Here is a 19,442-nt window from a genome sequence, read left to right on the forward strand (position 1 = left end):
TATCGAACGTCTTTTGGCAATCCATGTACGCCACGTCAACCGCATTGCCCTCATCAACCTTCTGTTACCTCATCAAAAAACTCAATCAAGTTGGTTAAACACGATTTGCCTTTAACAAATCCATGCTGGCTTTCCTTAATTAATCCACACTTGTCCAAGTGACTCTTAATTTTGTCCCTGATTATTGTTTCTAAAAGCTTCCCGACTACCGAGGTTAAACTGACTGGCCTATAGTTGCTGGGTTTATCTTTACACCCTTTTTGAACAAGGATCTAACATTTAAAGTTCTCCAGTCCTCTGGCACCACCCCTATTTCTAAGGAGGATTGGAAGATTATGGCCATTACTTCCGCGATTTCTTCCTTCACTTCCCTCAGCGTCCTAGGATGCATCACATCCGGTCCTGGTGACATCTACTTTTAAGTACAGCCAGCCTTTCTAGTACCTTGTCTTTATCAATTTTTATCCCATCCAGTATCTCCTCTACCTCCTCCTTCACTATATCTATGGCAGCATCTTCCTTGGGGAAAACAGATGCAAAGAACTCATTTAGTACCTCAGCCATACCCTCTGCCTCCATGCGTAGGTTTCCTTTTTGGTCCCCAGTCGGCCCCACCCTTCCTCTTGCTACCCGTTTATTTATTTATATGCCAATAGAAGACGTTTGGATTGCCTTTTATGTTAGCTGCCATTCTATTCTCATACCCTCTCTTTGCCCCTCTTATTTTCTTTTTTACTTCTTCTCTGAACTTTCTATATTTAACCTGATTCTCAGATGTATTCTCAACCTGACATCTGTCATACGTGCTCTTTTTCTGCTTCATCTTACTCTCTATCTCTTTCATCATCTAGGGAGCTCTGACTTTAGTTGCCCTACCTTTCCCCCTAGTGGTACCTCGACTGTACCCAAACTATTTCCTCTTTAAAGGCAGCCCATTGTTCCGCTACTGTTTTGCCTGCCAATCTTTGATTCCAATTTACCTGGGCAAGATCTGTTCTCATCCCACTGAAATCGGCCTTCCTCCAATTAAGTATTTTTGCTCTATATTGTTCCCTGTCCTTTTCCATAGCTAATCTAACCCTTATGATGCTATGATCACTGTATGCTAATTGTTCACCTACTGACACTTGCTCCATTTGACCTACCTCATTCCCCAGAACCAGATCCAGCAATGCCTCCTTCCTCGTTGGGCCGGAAACGTACTGATTAAGAAAGTTCTCTTGAACACACTTCAGAAATTCTTCCCCCTCTCTGCCCTTTACACTATTACTATCGCAGTCTATATTAGGATAGTTGAAGTCCCCCATTATCGCTACTCTATAGTTCTTGAATTTCTCTGTAATTTCTCTGCAAATTTGCTCCTCCATATTTTTCCCACTAGTTGGTGGCCTATAGAATACACCTAGTCGTGTAATGGCACCTCTATTATTTCTTAACTCTAGCCATATAGATTCTGTCCTTGACCCCTCCAGGACATCCCCTCTCTCCAGCACTGTAACATTCTCCTAACCAGTACTACCTCACCATCTCTTTTATCTTTCCTTCCCTATCTTTCCTGAACACCCTATATCCAGGAATATTTAACAACCAATCCTGCCTTTTTTTGAGCCAGGTCTCCGTCGTTACCACGACATCATATTCCCATGTGGCTATTTGCGCCTGCTGCTCACCAACCTTGTTTACTATGCTTCGTGCGTTCACATACATACACTGTAAACCTATCTTAGACCATCCTGTGTTCTCATTAGTTTGACCCCACCTAATACCTTATTATTTCTTACTTTAGTGTTATCCATCTCTCCCAATCCTTTATGTGCATTATTTCTCCTTTCTAATGTTACATCCTGGTGCCCATCCCCCTGCCAACTTAGTTTAAGCCCTCCCCAACAGCACTAGCAAACCTCCCCACGAGGATATTGGTACCGGCTCTGTTGAGGTACCACCACCCCCAGAACCGGCCTCAATGTTTCAAGAATCTGAAGCCCTCCCTCCTGCACCATCTCTCCAGCCACACATTCATCTGCTCTATCCTCCTATTTCTATACTCACTTGCACGTGGCACCGGGAGTAATCCAGAGATTTCTACCTTTTTTGAGGTCCTGTTTTTTAATCTCTCTCCTAGCTCCCTAAAATCTGCCTGCAGGAACTCATCCCTCTTTCTACCTATGTTGTTGGTACCAATATGGACCACAACCTCTGGCTATTCACCCTCCCCCCCTCAGAATGTTCTGCAGCCGCTCAGCTCAGTGACATCCTTAACCCTGGCACCAGGGAGGCAACACACCATCCTGGCGGCCGCAGAATCGTCGGTCTGCTCCCCTAACTATCGAATCCCCTACCACTATTGCTTTCCCCATCTTCCTCCTCTCTCTTTTCCCCCCCCCTCCCCCCCCCCGCCTCTGTACAGCTGAGCCATCTGTGGTGCCATGGACTTGGCTCTGGCTGTACTCCCCAGAGGAACCATTGCCCTCACCAGCACTCAGAACAGAATACTGGTTCGAGAGTGAGATGCACCCAAGGGACTCCTGCACTACCTGCCTGATGATCCTCTTTTGTCTGGCGGTCACCCATTCCCTCTCTGCCTGCGCACTCATTTGCTGCGGGGTGACCACCTCCTGAAACGTGCTATCCACGTAGCTCTCAGCCTCACTGATGCATCGCAGTGATACCAGCTGCTGTTCAAGCTCTGAAACCTGGAGCTCTAGCTCCTCCAGCTGACGACACTTCTTGCAGTTCTCCAGGACACGGGAAGCGTCCTGGAGTTCCCACATGGCAGAGGAAGTGCATTCCACTGGACCGAGCTGCTCTGCCATGCCTTTATTTATTCGACTTAACTAACTTTACAGAAACTTAAGACTAAGAGATGTATCTAATTCAAGTTATTATTATAATATAGTATTAACAGTTACTAATCTCCAAGCTCCTGCTTTATCCCTAACCAGCTATTTAACCCCAGCCACTAATGGAGAAAAAAACTGGTGTGACCTTTACCAACCAATCAGTTACCAGCTATCCTGAGACGTCACTCCTTGTGTTTTTTTGAATCGCAGCTCAACTCCCTTTATGCTGTTGCTGCTCCAGCTCAGGTCCGCGCTCTGTCCTGGGCCTTCTCTGCCTCTCCCTTTATGTTGCTGCCGCTTCCGCTGCTCACGCTCAGGTCTGCGCTCCCACGCAATTGTTGTTAGTTGCAAGCCAAAAATACTGATTGCAAGTTTTACAAATTTTCTAGGCGTAACTATATTGGGGATATTGCTGAATTCAGCTCATTAGGACTATAAATCAGACTTCACTGACTCAAAAAACATATTGGTGAATTATTTATATTTATTTCTCTCTCTCATATAATAAAGTATATAGTGAATCTGTCATAGCCTTGCTAATGCAATAGCAAAATACTGCGGATGCTGGAAATCCAAAATAACAACAGAAAATGCTGGAAAAACTCAGCATGCCAGGCAACATCTGTGGAGAGAGAAATAGAGTCAACGTTTCGAGTCAAACTCTTTGTCAAGACAAAGAGTTTGACTCGAAGCGTTGACTCTCTTTCTCTCTCCACAGATGTTGCCTGGCATGCTGAGTTTTTCCAGCATTTTCTGTTGTTATTATGGCCTTGCTAATGACTAGTTGGAGGAAATGTTATGGCCTGGATTTTGCGGGCAGCGGCCAACGAACAGCGCTTGCCGTTGATTACGCTTACAGCTGCCCACAAACTTTTCGTGGGCTTTTGCGTGGCAATTTAGTGTCATCGGGAGTCCAACAGCGCAGCGTCCTCTACAGAGGATCTGGGACCTGTGTGAACAGGGCAAGCAACAGTATGTCTCTTCAACCAATCAGACTATAGAATCCTTACTGACAGCAAATTCCTGATTTCTCGTTTAATTGCGCATCTGCAGATGCTGGATAGCCTCAGTTATTCCGACCGCAAAGTCCGGGCCACTGCCTTTTAGCTGTGCTTGTTGTAATAGATCGAGGTAATACCGCCTTCTCTGGAGAAAATAAGAATAACAGTCAGACGGAGAGAAGTTACAATGGCCCAGAAATTCAGGTCTCCATGGGTGAGTATGCACGGGGTACTCACCCGTAAGCCCAATGGAAGTGCCGGTTTCCTGCATGCACGGGAAACCGGTACTTCCGTTCCCCTGAACGAAGGGGTTCAGAGTTCGAACGCGTCGCAGGAGAGGCTGCGCGTGCGCATTGAACTTACGTTTTTTTTGCAGGTTTTCCCGGGAGGGTAAGTCTCCAGAAGTTACACATATAAAAAGCAGTCGCAAGGCCTGCTTTTTACAAGGTAAGTGGTGAATTAATTAAAATTAAAACATTTTTTCCACGGGTTTATTATTTTTAAATACTTTAAAGAAAGGTAAGTTTATTTTTAGCCCCGTTAGAAAATAAAATTATTTTTTTCAAAAATTAAATTATTGTTTAAAATAGTTATTTCATGTAATTTATAGTTTATTTTAAAAATGTGATGTTTTTTAAAATTTTGAAGATTTAGTGATGTTTTGGGGCTTGTAGTATTTATAAGTTTGGCAGCTCTGCCTGTCAAACTTAACGAATGAAGCATTCCCCGCTCCGATTGGCTCCCCATAGCCCACGTGATCCCAGGGGATGCATCGAACTAACTGCGCCCCTGGGATACGCAAGCACTGCGTGCCAGCAGTTGGAGGAGGCCCAGGATTGGAATTCCACGGGGGCCCACAGCTCAACGGCCAGCGCGCTAGGTAAGTGCAGGTCGGAGGCTTACACCCGCGGGAAGCCCTCAACCCGAATTTCTGGGCCAATGTTTTGTGTGGATGAAGTATCAATAGGGTTAGTGCTAGTGTTGCCCCTTGATTTCAATAGACTGGTAGCACAGCTGAGACAAACCAAAAACACTCGAATTTTAATATAGATAGTTGATTTCCTATGGCATTGCACACAATAAATTGGAGAATATGGTCACTTTCTTAACTGTTTCTTCTGGTTTTCCTGTTGTTTCGCTCTCCGCTTCTGCTTCTGTCTGTCTCCTGCTTCTCTCCCTTTAACTGTCTTTGCTCCTCTCTCTTTCCTTGTTTCCTTTTCAGGTCGGTAGGTGGAATGGTGGTGAAAGGAGCCAACAACTGCAGACATGTTGCATTTGAGGTCAGAATTCCAGGGAACATATGGTTTCCTTACCACCTCCTCCTCAAGTTACTTGTGCTTCTCCCACCTCCTCACTCATTGGGGAGAAATGATTCTTTACTGAACAGAATTTACGCTCAACAACCTTCTGAAGATGCAGATGGTGTCCAATTGTTTCCAAGTTCTTAACTGCTGTTTTTAAAAAAAAATTGCATCCTTGTGCTTCACTTCCTCCTTAGAACCACGTGATAGGAAGCAACTAATCATGGAAGATGTCTTAGGAGTTACAGGTGGACCTATATAGAAATGCATATTGAGTGATCCAGCCAGTGATGTTTCCTCCTTTCACAACACCAGTGATGGGATCTTCTCTCCTAATTCTTTACATTACTGTCGTTTATCAACAGGAAGATACAGAAGACTATTAAAAGTTGTGGTTTTCAGTCTGTTCACCACCCTATGACTACACTTTCATCACTTATTCTAAACAATGTCTTGATGAAACCAAGAGTATGTAGCGTAAAACATAGCTATCAATTTTTTGGGTGGTAAGGTGTAACGCAGTTTTACTTTGTTGCCTTTTTAAAAGAAAATAAAGAGAAGTATTTGCAGTAATTTTCCTACCCTGCATCATTGAGATTAACAACTGTTCATAGGTATAAACTGAAATACATTGGAGTGAGCAATACATCTATTTAGCAAAGATAAAAGCATCATAAAAAAGGCAGTAGGAATGATAGATCTGCACTGGCTGATCAGTTGGGCAGTAAAGTAACTACTATATTGGTTTTTAATAAAAATTTAGAGATGGAATTATAGTAAACTCTATTCATAATTATTAAGGTATGCTAGTGGTGACACCTGACCTGCATGTATTTATGCCTGCTGTCCGGAGAATATTTTAAGTTTGTCAGCAAAGCTGCAGCTGCTTTGACTGGGATGAAATCTAGTTTTCTGCTTGGTTTACAGTGCAGTTTGCTCCCTGTTGTGATTGGAGTGTCTACTCTGTTCCTCAGTGTATACTTTCTCCAACAGGTTTTTGCAGGCTGCATTGGGAAGGAAATCCTCAGGTAAGAAAGAGGCAATTAAAGTTACTAATGTTTATTTTTTTAAATGAGCCCTGTTGTGAGCCATTAAAAATGTTGATGGAGCCTCAATATTCCTAATGACTTCTTTCAGTGTTCTAAAATTTGGTAGCTGAACTTGGCGATGGCCCTGCTACCAGAAAAGCCAATGTGTCTACAGAGGAGAATTTAATTGTAGGGCTTGTCTTAAATAGCTGCTTCTTCAGCAAGGACTACAAGGTGTATAATGTTGCACGCTTTCCCTTTCAGTATGTATAGAGATTTTTGAATGCATGCCAGTCTTGGACACCTTGGACCTTGATGCAGCTGTTCATGATAATGAGCTTGGATCAGTCCGAGTCCTGGATAAGTTTCCTTATTTTTCTGTCTTCGATCCATCAGTTGTATAATTCTGGATACAACTTCTTCAAATTCAGTTGGGCAATATTCTAGCTTCTCTCAATTTCCCCCTCCACGGACACAAACTGGGGATTATGTATGCGAGGGATTTTCACCTGGTGATGCAGCATTGATGCATAGTACTTCCAGGAGTCTGATTTAAATTATTGTGTTCTCTCCATATTTTCACAGCCATTTCCAGACTGCTATGATCTGGAATTTGCAACTTTGAAAGATTTGATTAACTCAGAGATTAACCACTCATTACTCTACTTGCACTATTTAGCATACTGTATTAATAGTTTTGTGCTTGGCTACACACACAGAACAAATTAGTTATGTTACAGCACCAAGCAATTAAAATATTTTATTTACAATAATGTAAATATGAAGCCCAGAAGAATTTGGCAAGTTATCAGTACCCCCTGTATAATAAAACACAGACGTATTATACACTAAGACCCTAGTGGATTAATAACGTTTTGAAAAATGTTTGTATATTAGCCAGGCTCCTGGAATGTACATTCCACTTATCTTTGACCCTTTGTCCCCTTTCAGTCTCAGTATAAATTGCAATTGAATTCTGATGTACAACTGATCATACAAGAATAAGGGAACTTGCGTTGGCCTCACAGTATGAAGTCCAAATCTCAGAACTCAATGAACTAAAGCACTGTAACAAGTTCCAGCTTTTATCTATCTACGGCAAGGACAAGGGTACTTCACTGAAAAGAAGTAAATTATAGCAAGATAAAAAGGGACCTCTCTCATTAAGTGGATGAAATATTTGACAAATGGAATCGTAGATCAGCAATGGGAAATATTTAAGCAGGAGATGGAAGGGTACGAATCAAATACATTTTATAAGAAAAAGTGTTGGACAGCTGATGATTCATGGATGAAAAGGAAGATTCGATCACATTTGAACTAAAACATTTTTAGTGCTGATGAAAATAAGTTAGGGCAAATATAAAGAATATCAGAAAGCTGCAAGAAGGAGATTAGGAGATTAGAAATGCTAAGAGAATGTACAAGAGAAAATTTGCAAACACAAAGGAAAATAAAAAGGCTTTATAAAGCACAATAATAGTAAGAGGATAGTCATAGAATCATAGGAAGTTACAGCACGGAAGGAGGCCATTTCGGCCCATTGTGTCCGTGCCGGCCAACAAAGAGCTATCTAGCCTAATCCCACTTCCCAGCTCTTGGTCCGTAGCCCTGCAGGTTACAGCATCCCAAGTGCACATCCAAGTACTTTTTAAATGTGGTTAGGGTTTCTGCCTCTACCACCCTTTCAGACAGTGAGTTCCAGACCCCCACAATCCTCTGGGTGAAGAAATTTCCCCTCAAATCCCCTCTAAACCTACTACCAATTACTTTAAATTTGCGCCCCCTAGTTTTTAACCCCTCTGCTAAGGGAAATAGGTCCTTTCTATCCACTTTATCTCGACCCCTCATAATTTTATACACTTCAATAAGGTCTCCCCTCAGCCTCCTCTGTTCCAAGGAAAACAAACCCAGCCTATCCAGTCTTTCCTCATAGCTAAGATTCTCTACTCCCGGCAACATCCTTGTAAATATCCTCTGTACCCTCTCTAGTGCAATCACATCTTTCATGTAATGTGGTGACCAGAACTGCACGCAGTACTCCAACTGAGGCCTAACTAGTGTTTTATACAGTTGAAGCATAACTCACCTGCTCTTGTATTCTGTGCCACGGCTAATAAAGGCAAGCATTCCGTATGCTTTCTTAACCACCTTATCTACCTGGCCTGCTACCTTCAGGGATCTGTGGACATGCACTCCAAGGTCCCTTTGTTCCTCTACACTACTCCGTGTCCCACCATTTAATTCCCCTTTCTTGTTGGCCCTCCCCAAATGCATTACCTCACACTTCTCCGGATTGAATTCCAGTCAAGGTAGGGCTGCTAAGTGATGAAGGAGGCAAGCCTATAGTAGTGAGTGAGGCAATGACAGAAATATTAAGCATTTTGGTTCAATTTTCATAGAGGAGTTGGATATTGGGATTATAAAATTACCAGACGTGGGTATAGAGAACTGTTAGTGGAGGCTATTAGTCAGTAAAATGGTATTAATTAAGTTACTCAATCATAGGTAGACAAATCAGACATCTGAGAATCCTGAGGGAAGTTACAAAAAAAAGCAACGGTTCTGCTTATAATTTTCCTAAATTCTGTAGAATGGGATATTGCTTTAGAGGAATGGAGACTCGCAAATATGACATCCCTCTTCAAAAAAGGAGTGCAGGATAAGCCAGGAAATTTTAGGCCAGTTTGACTCATTTTAGTAGTTGTTAAAGCACTCGATTCTATAATAAAGAACAAAATTATTAAATACTGGGAGAAATTTGCTGATCAGGACCAGTCAGAACAGATTTCTAAATGACAGGTCATACTTGATCAACCATATAAAATTCTTTGAAGAAATATGAGAGGATAGATGAAGGAAATGTAATGAATGTGGTTTATATGGATTTTCAAAAAGCATTTGATAAGGTGCCACAGAGAGGGATAAATAATGGCACATGGGATTAAGGGGAATGTGACCACATTCAAAGCGAGATGATTGGGGGCCAGAAAGCAAAGTGGGAATAAAGGAAATAAAAACAGAAAATGCTGGAAATACTCAGTGGGTCAGGCAGCATCTGTGGAGAGAGAAACAGATAACGTTTCAGGTCGATGACCCTTCGTCAGAACTGGAGGGTCATCGACCTAAAACGTTAACTCTGTTTCTCTCTTCACAGATGCTGCCTGACCGGCTGAGTATTTCCAGCATTTTCTGTTTTCATTTCAGATTTCCAGCATCTGCAGTATTTTGCTTTTGTATATGGGAATAAAGGGAACTGGAAAGATGCGACGACTGGTGTTATATAGGCGTCTGCGCTGAGTCTGCTTGCGCTTGCTATATAAAGAAAAGATTTGGACTTGAGGGAATGATATCAACCTGGTGGTGACACCAAATTGGGGGAATGGCAAATTGTAACCGAGTCTAGCGGGAATAACACATGACATGTCGAGAATGTGAAGGGATGCATTTAGAAGTAAGACTAGGGAAACCAGTTGTGCCTTTACTGTGTTAAAGCTGTTACATAAATAGTAGAGTAACAGATGCACAGGTCATTTAAGTGTGGTTGTGCAAGTATATTTTTATACATATTAATATTTTTATACATTATGTTTTCACATACGTTAAACTTGTACTAGACTTTAGGTTAGGCTATAGTTGATGTATTGTGTAGAGTTTTGGGAACCCCATTTTACGAAGGATGTGATAGCAATGGAAAAGGTGCAGCATGGATTCACTGAGATGTTCCCACAGATGAGGAGTTGCAGTTATGAAAAGAGACATTACCAGTTGGGGCTTTTTTCACTGGAGCTGAGAAGGTTTAATGGGGTGACCCGATAGAGGTCTTCAAGATTATGAAGAGTTATGATTGGGAAAATAATTATTTCCATTAGTCAGTGAGATGAAAATCAGAGGTTTCAAATTTAAAATAACAATAAAAGGAATTTAAGTAATTTTTGTTTCACACACCATGGTGTTCAGATTGTGAAATACTCTGCTACAAACTATCTTTGAAGAGCCTATAAATTGTTTAGATAGTTGTTTGAAAATGAGGAATATTAAGACATGGGAAGAAAGCATGAGTGTGGGATTAGACTAGGTAATTTATGGGGATTTGATGAGCTGAATGGTCTGTTTCTGTGCTGTGTAAATTCTGTGACTTTTTTGAAATCCGGTTTCTAGCCGTGTGTGTGTGTATATTTATATATCAAATACATTTGGCAATGCATCAAACATAAATATCCAAACAAAAGCATTTATACATGTGTAGAATTAGATCGAATTCACACATTAAACAGAATAAAACAAAGTTGTTTTCACAGCACTCACTTCTGTCAATATATTATTAGCCAAATTAATTTAACAGCTAAGCTTAACAAACCGAAACAATACTTTTAGATTACAGAATATGTTTCTATTTGCATCAAGTGCATCCATTAGCAACAATATTTATTTAGTGCTATTTACATTTGGACAGGAAGCAATGGAGGAGTGAAGTCCAAGTCGGGAACCAGGAGAGCAGTGAGGCTTGGTTTTTGAAATCAGAGGAAGAGCGGGGTTAGTAATTCAAAATAGCAACCTGATCTACTCTGGAATCAAAACCTACTTCATCTCAAACCGCCTAATCATTCGAACAAACAACGGTATCAGAACAGCAAACATTCTATATTTGTGATCGGTTATCTGCCATTTGTCTTTTAGTCCGTACGGTCCAATAACTCCACTGTCCTGTTGGAGCAGTCAGTGACTGATGCAGCAAAATTGTGCCGATGGTGGGGATGGATATTGAATCTATTGCTAAGGGTGCTAATCAAGTAGACTGCTCGGTCTTGGATGGGATGGAGCTTCTGTATTATTGTTGGGGCTGCACCCATCCAGGCAAGTGATGAGTATTCCATCACACTCCTAACTTGAGCCTTGCAGCCAGTGAAGAAGCTTTGACGAGAGCTCAGGTGGTGACTCTCTCCTCAGAGTACTCAGCCTCTCACCTGATCTTGTACAATTGTCTGCAAAAGATTTGTCCCACATAGGTATGCTCATCTGACTGGAGCTTGAATGAAACATTTTATTTGTGGCTTAGTTGCTGTAAATTTCTTGCTGCTATGGACAATTCCTGTTTGAGTGTTATATGGTCCGAGTAGTAGTTTTGTCCTGCTTCTCGGAAAATACAATGCCCAGGACACTGATAACTCCAATCACCTGACAACCAAGCAGAAATTCACAAATAACTGAGGCAAGAGTCGCAGAGAAAAGCATTAAACTATTTTGTAGCATTTTATCCAGTTAAAACTTTTGCAGTTATTGGTGTTTGGGCACCGAGGGTGATTTTTGCATTAGATTGAGGTACTTTGATGCTGAGCTACAAATCTGTTGGATGAAGTAAGGAGGAAAAATATCTTCTATAATGTGCAAATAATTGTGAAAAAGGAGGAAGGTTTTGCTGTGGAAAGTATTAATAAAGTTCTTGCATCTTAAACAAATATTCTAAATCCAATTTAGGAGAGGGAGCAAAAAAAATGTAAATAACTGAATAAGCCATTTTGAGGAAGAAAGAAATAAGTATTGCATCTTATGCAAGTTTCATAGTGATAAATAGTATTACAAATAGATCTGATGCCTATATCTTTCAATATCAGTAAAGCATGTACAGGAAACTTTGTGCTATCCGGCACCGACGGGACCGAGCTGCTGCCGTTCCCTCAAAACTGCCGGACACTCCAGAGTTAATGTTGAAACATATGGAGATTTTCATCTCCGTATGAATCAACAAACCCTGTTGCTAACAGTCGGCAAGTGTCTCTAGCTGAAGCTGTTGCTTAGCTACAGACCTTGCACAGCTTGACTGTTCAATAAAAGCAAAGAAAAGAAACAAAAAGAATAAAAAACGGCTCCTGATTTTTGCTGGTGGCTCGAGCTTGCCGGACGGTTCGCCTCTGGATAACTCAAAGTTTCCTGTAATAGTTTTAGCTTAAGTCAGTCATGAGATGTATTGCTTTAGTAAGTTTGCTATATTAAAATGAAATGTGAACTTCTGTCAACACCAGAAACTGCATTCCAGATCTGCAACTACCCATAAGCAACATTATGGTAGAGAATTTATTTATATTTCTATTTTGTTCCAAATAAAATCATATTTGAATTGGAGTTGAACTTTTGTGAGAGTCTAAAAGCAATCGCCTTATTGTACAAACCAACTAGGATGCTCTTTCCTGTTTTGTAATTGGGACAAGAAGGACTCTGTTCTCAATCATCATTTTTTGTAGTAATTCTTTCTGTACCAAATCACTGTACCAACCCAGTCACTGCTGGTATCAAGTTCACTTTGTTCTTTTCTTTGGACTTTTCCATTGTACAGAGGTTTTCTACCTTTGGTGGCATTACAAATATTTCCCCCCCCACGTCCTCCAAGTTGATGCTTCCACTTTTGGTTCTCCACTCATGTTGTATTTTTTTTTAATGTGTTTTGGGCTATTTCCATTTACAAAGACTAAAATAATGATCTAAAGTTTGTCTTTGGAATGACTTGGTCACTTTAGAGGTAACCTTGTTGCCATTCCACTTTGCTCATTGGCTGATTGTCTTGGTGTTCAAGCCTTTGCTGTAGAAACATAGAAGATAGGAGCAGGAGTAGGCCATTCGGTCCCTCGAGCCTGTTCCACCATTTAATGAGATCATGGCTGATCATCCAAATTCAGTACCCTGTCCCTGCTTTCTCCCCATACCCCTTGATCCCTTTAGCCTTAAGAAATATATCTAACTCCTTCTTGAATATATTTAATGAATTGGCCTCAACTGCCTTGTGTGGTAGAGAATTCCACAGGTTCACCACTCTCTGGGTGAAGAAATTCCTCCCCTTCTCAGTCCTAAATGGCTTACCCCTTATCCTTAGACTGTGACCCCTGGTTCTGGACTCCCCCACCATCGGAGGATTTTGGGGATGTCCCATGTGATTTCATCTCATCGATGGATACAGTTAATGGTGGACAGACTGGAAGGGTTCAGTGGTGGAAGTCCATTTATCATGAAGTTTATTTTTCTGGAAATGGCATTAGCTTAATAGCACCTCATTTCTTTTTCAAATGTCTTGTACCTAGTCTCCAGTATCCTAAAAAATCATTTTTTTTACATCAGTGAAATGAAATCATTTTGAAACTCTTATTGATGCTTTTTTGGGACAATATACCAGTGCGCACTGTTTTGTACTGAGTCTGTACCATAAAGACGAAACTGTTTTCCAGATTTCTGTGTCAAGATGACTCAGCAAACCAAGTGCCCAGGAAAGCTCTTTATATTGCCACGAGCTTCACCATTGGAGTTATAACAGCATCTCAAGCGGAAGAATTGTTGATGCCTGCAGAGCAACTACTCGCAAGTCTGTCAGAATTTCACTAGGTGTTATAAGGCTTAGTAGTAGCACTCTCACATAGTCAGAGGATCATCTGTTTAAGCCCCACATCAGGACTTGAGCACATAATCTCAGCTGACATTTCAGTGCAGTACTGAGGGAGTGCTGTACTGTTGAAGGTGCTGTCTTTCAGATGAGACGTTAAACCGAGGTCCCATCTGCCCTCTCACATGGACATATAAGATTCCATGGCACTATCAAGTGGACTGTAAAAATCTCATGACAATTCAAAGAAGCGCATCAAAGTTCTCCTTGTTTTCTGGACAATATTTATATCTCAACTAACACTACTAAAACAGTTTAATTGGTCATTTCTCTCATTGCTGTTTGCGGGAGCTTGCTGCATGCAAATTGGCTGCTGTGTTGCTCAACAATTGCACCAGTGACTACACTTTACCACAAGTGCTTCATTGGCTGTGAAGCACTTTGGGTCGTGAAAGACACTATATAAATTCAAGTTCGTTTTTAAAAGGATCCTTGCGCCTCAGTAAATGATGCTTTCTCACAGGTAAACATTTGACTGCTCATCTACTATTATATCTTCTATTATGAGGAATTAACAAAGTAAGATACTCTAGTTGTGTATACATAGATATGTAGGATTTGGTTTAATCTCATATGACTTAAGGTTTTTGCTTTCTTTTTACTTATAAATGGCGTGTGGATTTTTACTGTAGCCTGAAATAATTAAATGGTTAAAGTTGTTCATTCACAGGATGCTTTAGGGTTCAATGTGTCAGGGTACAATTTAGCTGACTGCAGTTTAGCTTCTGGTGAAAGTGCAGGATGTGTGATTCATGTCTGTTTGACTAAACTTTGTCAATACAATGAGCCCAAGAGAGTGATAGGAAGCAGGAAATAGGGCCAAGATGATTAGTTACATCCTAGATGGAAAATAGGTTGACATCTGGCGTTTTGTAGGAACTACTTCATTTTTGGGGGGCCTTTTTTACAACAAACTCTTGTCATGCCATAATGAACCATCAAGGAGAGTGTGCGTGACTAGAGGCCTATAAAGATCTTGAACTTTCCGTAGCAATTTGTAGAGAGAGTTAGAATTGAAAGGATTGATGAAAGTTACATCTCTACCGAAAGGGGTAATATTGTTTGTTTCTCTGTATGTCTACTGCTTAGAGACATTGCGCGTGTCAAAGACTTGGTCGAACATAATAAAAGGATTGAGTTGCAAACCATATTTGGTTGTCAGGTTTGAATGTTCTTACAATAATATCAGAAGATAATTATGGGTGAGGAAAGCTATTCTGCCCATCTTGGTGCATCAATATAGGATGACCCTAAAGTCTACCATTTGCAGCATCCAATTTGTTCTTAAATAATTACAGGGTTTTCACTTTTATTATCCTATCTGGAAGTCTATTACATATATTGATCCCTCTTTGTATGCAGAAGAGCTTTCTAATATCAGTCCTAGGTTTGCATTTTTCTTGTTTGAGCATATCACCCCTTGTCCTACTCTTCCAATTTAATTTAAAGTAACTTTTTTGGATTTACCTTTTCCATACTGTTTACTATCTTGTATATTTCTATAAATCACCTCTCAGACATTTCTTTTCAAAGCTGAAAAGTCCAAGGTTCTCAAGTTTGTCCTTATAACTCAGACTTCGGACACTAGGGTTCAGCATTGTGGCTCTTCTCTGCACTGCCTCCAGTGCTTCAATGTCTCCCATGTGTGGTGATCAGAACTGAACACCACACTGTACTCTAGGTATGGTCTGACCAGAACACTATGCAGTTTGATCATGACTTATTCTGACTTGTGTTCTGTGGTTTTGGCTGTATACTTAAACATTCTGTTTATTTTGTTGATTTCTGTTCTGTCTTGATTGGACTTGAACATTGATTCAACTAAGACTCCTAGATCTTTCAACTTCATCATTTGTTTTTTTAGCACCATTTATGGGATACATGTGTACCCATTTTTCCTTCCTTCGCTTTTTAAGAATGGCGAGAGAGGAAAACCAGGGAATTATAGACCAGTTAGCCTAACATCTGTTGTGGGTAAATTGCTAGAGAGTATAATTAAGGATAGGGTGACTGAACACCTCAAATTTTCAGTTGATCAGAGAGCCAGCATGGATTTGTGAAAGGTAGGTCATGCTTGAAAAAACCTGATTGAATTTTTTGAAGAGGTGACTAAAGTAGTGGACAAGGAAATGTCTGTGGATGTTGTTTATATGGACTTCCAGAAGGCATTTGATAAAGTCCCACATAAGAGACTGTTAACTAAAGTAGAAGCCCACAGAGCTGAGAGCAAATTATTGACCTGGTTAGGAAATTGGCTGAGTGGCAGGAGACAGAGAGTAGGGATGATGGGTAGGTACTCAAATTGGCAGGATGTGACTAGTGGTGTCCCGCAGGGATCTGTGTTGGGGCCTCAACTATTCATAATATTTATTTACGACTTAGATGATGGCATAGAAAGTCATATATCCAAATTTGCCAATGACACTAATAGGCAGCATTGTAGGCAGTGTAGATGGAAGCATTAAATTACAAAGGGATATCGACAGATTAAGTGAATGGGCAAAACTGTGGCAAATGGATTTCAATGTAAGCAAATGTGAGGTCATCCATTTTGGACCCACAAAGGATAGAACAGGGTACTTTCTAAAGGGTGAAAAGCTAAAAACAGTGGATGTCCAAAGAGACTTGAGTGTTCAGGTACATAGGTCATTAAAATGTCATGAACAAGTACAGAAAATAATCAAAAAGGCTAATGGAATGCTGGCCTTTATATCTAGAGGACTAGAATACAAGGGGGCAGAAGTTATGCTGCAGCTGTACAAAACCCTGGTTAGACCACCCCGGAGCAGTTTTGGGCACCACACCGTAGGAAGGATATATTGGCCTTGGAGGGAGTGCAGCGTAGGCTTACCAGAATGATAACCGGATTTCAAGGGTTAAGTTACGAGGCGAGATTGCACAAATTAGTGTTGTATTTCCTAGAATTTAAAAGGTTAAGGGGTGATCTGATCGAAATTTTCAAGATATTAAGGGGAACAGATAGGGTAGAGAGAGAGAGAGAATCTAATTCCACTGGCTGTGGAGTCTAGGATAGGGGGCATAGTCTAAAAATTAGAGCCATACCTTTCAGGAGTGAAATTAGGAAACATTTCTACACACAAGTGTGGTAGAAGTTTGGAATTCTCTACCACAAATGGCAATTGATGCTAGATCAATTGTTAATTTTAAATTGGAGATTGATAATACATTTAGTTAACAAAAAGCTAAAGGATATGGGCCAAAGGCAGGTACATGGAGTTAGGTCGCAGATCAGCTGTGATCTCATTGAATGGCAGAACAGGCTCGAGGGGCTGAATGGCCTACTCCTGTTCCTAAGTTCCAATGCCTCCATTAAATGTTGTACGCCATTGTTCTGTCCAGTTCATTGTTATTTCTGAGTTTCCTCCTCTGATTCCATTGCCCCTCCTAGTTTAGTAGCACCTGCAAATTTAGCCACTTTGCACTGGGTTTCTGTGTCTAAGTCACATGATGTAAATTAGAAACCGTATTGATCCTAACACTAAACCCTGGAACACCCTACTTAGTACTTCCCTCTCACCCTAATGAGACTTTTCTAATAAATGCCTGTTTTCTATCCTTATATCTATTTCTTACCCATGCCCAAAAATTATCCTGAATTCCCACACCTTAATTAATAGCCTTTTATGTGGAACTTTGCCAAATGCCGCCTGGAAATCTAGGTACAGTGGCAGGCAGTGACTAGTGGGGTACCGCAAGGATCGGTCCTAGGACCCCAGCTGTTCTATACATTAATGATCTGGACGAGGGAATTGGATGTAATATCTCCAAATTTGCAGACGACACAAAGCTGGGTGGGAGGGTATGCTGTGAGGAGGATGTCGTAAAACTCCAGTACGATTTGGACAGGTTGGGTGATTGGGCAGAAACATGGCAAATGCACTATAATGTGGATAAATGTGAGGTTATCCACTTTGGTGGCAAAAACAGGAAGGCAGATTATTAATTTGAATGGCAATAGATTGGGAGAAGGAAGTGCAAAGAGACCTGGATGCTCTTGTGCACCAGTCGCTGAAGGTAAGCATGCAGGTGCAGCAGGCGGTTAAGAAGGCAAATGGTATGTTGGCCTTTGTAGCAAGAGGGTTCAAGTACAGGAACAAGGATGTCTTGCTGCAGTTGTACAGGGCCTTGGTGAGACCGCACCTTGAGTATTGTGTGCAGTTTTGGTCGCCTTATCTGAGGAAGGACGTTCTTGCCATGGAAGGAGTGCAGCAAAGATTCACCAGGCTGATACCTGGGATGGCAGGAATGACGTATGAGGAGAGATTGTGTCGATTGGGCTTATACTCACTGGAGTTTAGAAGATTGAGAGGGGATCTCATCGAAACCTATAAAATTCTGTCAGGCCTGGACAGACTAGATGCAGGAAGGATGTTTCCGATGGCCGGGGAGTCCAGAACCAGGGGTCATAGTCTAAGGATAAGGGGTAAGCCATTTAGGACTGAAATGAGGAGGAATTTCTTCACCCAGAGAGTGGTGAATCTGTGGAAATCTCTACCAGAGGGCGGTGGAGGCCAGTTCATTAAATATATTCAAGAAGGAGTTGGATATATTTCTTAAGACTAAAGTAATCAAGGGATATGGGGAGAAGGCAGGGACAGGGTACTGAATTTGGATGATCAGCCATGATCTCATTGAGTGGCGGAGCAGGCTCGAAGGGCCGAATGGCCTACTCCTGCTCCTATCTTCTATGTTTCTATGTTTTACAACACGTGGTAAGGCTTACCACCATCCACATGGGATGTTTCGTCCCCAGAAAAGTCAAGAAAGTTGGTCAGGCAAAATCTTTTCCTTCTGAGTCCATGTTGACTGCTGTTTACCAAGTTATTTTTGTACAGATAACTTTCAAGTTTACACCTGATACTGTACTTCAATTACATGTAAAATAATGGAAATTAAGACTGATGGTACTGTCGTTACCAGTGTCTCTTTTTGGAAATGGGGACCATCTTGGCCTTTTAACATGTTTCTGCATGTTCTTGTATTCATTACAATGGACTTCATTTCCTTGCAGAGGCTATTTTTCCTCATTATTTCACTTTGATTTCTATTTGGCAACAGTTGACCCTTTATCTATACTTTTTGCAGCCCTGCACTATAGCTATACTGCTCTTAGCATTATTAGTTCTCTTGGCTTTCTTTATGGCACAGTTCTCTTTGTTCTTTATAAATAGAAGCATAGAGTACAAAAGCAAGAAAGTTATGTTAACCTTTATAAGTCTCTTGATTCAATCTCATCTACAGTATTGTGTTAAATTCTGAGCAGCACACTTTAGGAACGATGTCAAGGCCTCGGAGAGGATGCAGAGGAGATTTACTAGAATGGTACCAGGGATGAGGGGCTTCAGTTATGCGGAGTGACTGGAGAAGATGGAATTGTTCTCGTTGGAGCAGAGAAGGTTAAGCGGAGATTTAATAGGTGTTCAAAATTATGAAAGGTTTTGATAGAGTAAATAAGGAGAAACTGTTTCCATAGGCAGGAGGGTCGGTAACCAGAGAACACGGATTTAAGGTAATTCGCAAAAGAGCCAGAGGGGAGATGAGAATTTTATTTACGCACCAAGTTGTAATGGTCTGGAATGCATTGCCTGAAAGGGTGGTGGAAGCAGATTCAATAGTAACTGCTTGGATATATACTTGAAAATGGAAAATTTGCAGGGCTATAGGGAAAGAGCAGGGAGTGGGACTAATTGGGTAGCTCTTTGAAAGAGCAGAGATAGGCACAATGGGCCAAAAAGCCTCCTCTGTGCTGTATGATTCTACATTTCTTTGATCTGTTTGTTGCAAATTATTTTTTAAAATCATGTATTTTAGTTGCTGCTGAT

At 41.0% G+C, this 19,442-nt stretch overlaps 1 protein-coding gene across 1 annotated transcript in view; it reads left to right on the forward strand.

Annotated features, from left to right (window-relative positions):
* Window positions 1–19,442, forward strand: part of LOC147116585 (ankyrin repeat domain-containing protein 11-like) — a 194,983-nt gene that overhangs the window by 171,850 nt on the left and 3,691 nt on the right. Inside the window, exon 5 of the mRNA XM_085991651.1 lies at window positions 6,136–6,170. Within this exon, the coding sequence (XP_085847777.1) occupies window positions 6,136–6,170 (35 nt within the window). The remainder of the gene's footprint in view (window positions 1–6,135; window positions 6,171–19,442) is intronic.

This window comes from Somniosus microcephalus, chromosome 6, assembly GCF_052327205.1.
Source record: "Somniosus microcephalus isolate GS21.2 chromosome 6, FLI_Smic_1.0, whole genome shotgun sequence".
NCBI lineage: Eukaryota > Metazoa > Chordata > Chondrichthyes > Squaliformes > Somniosidae > Somniosus > Somniosus microcephalus.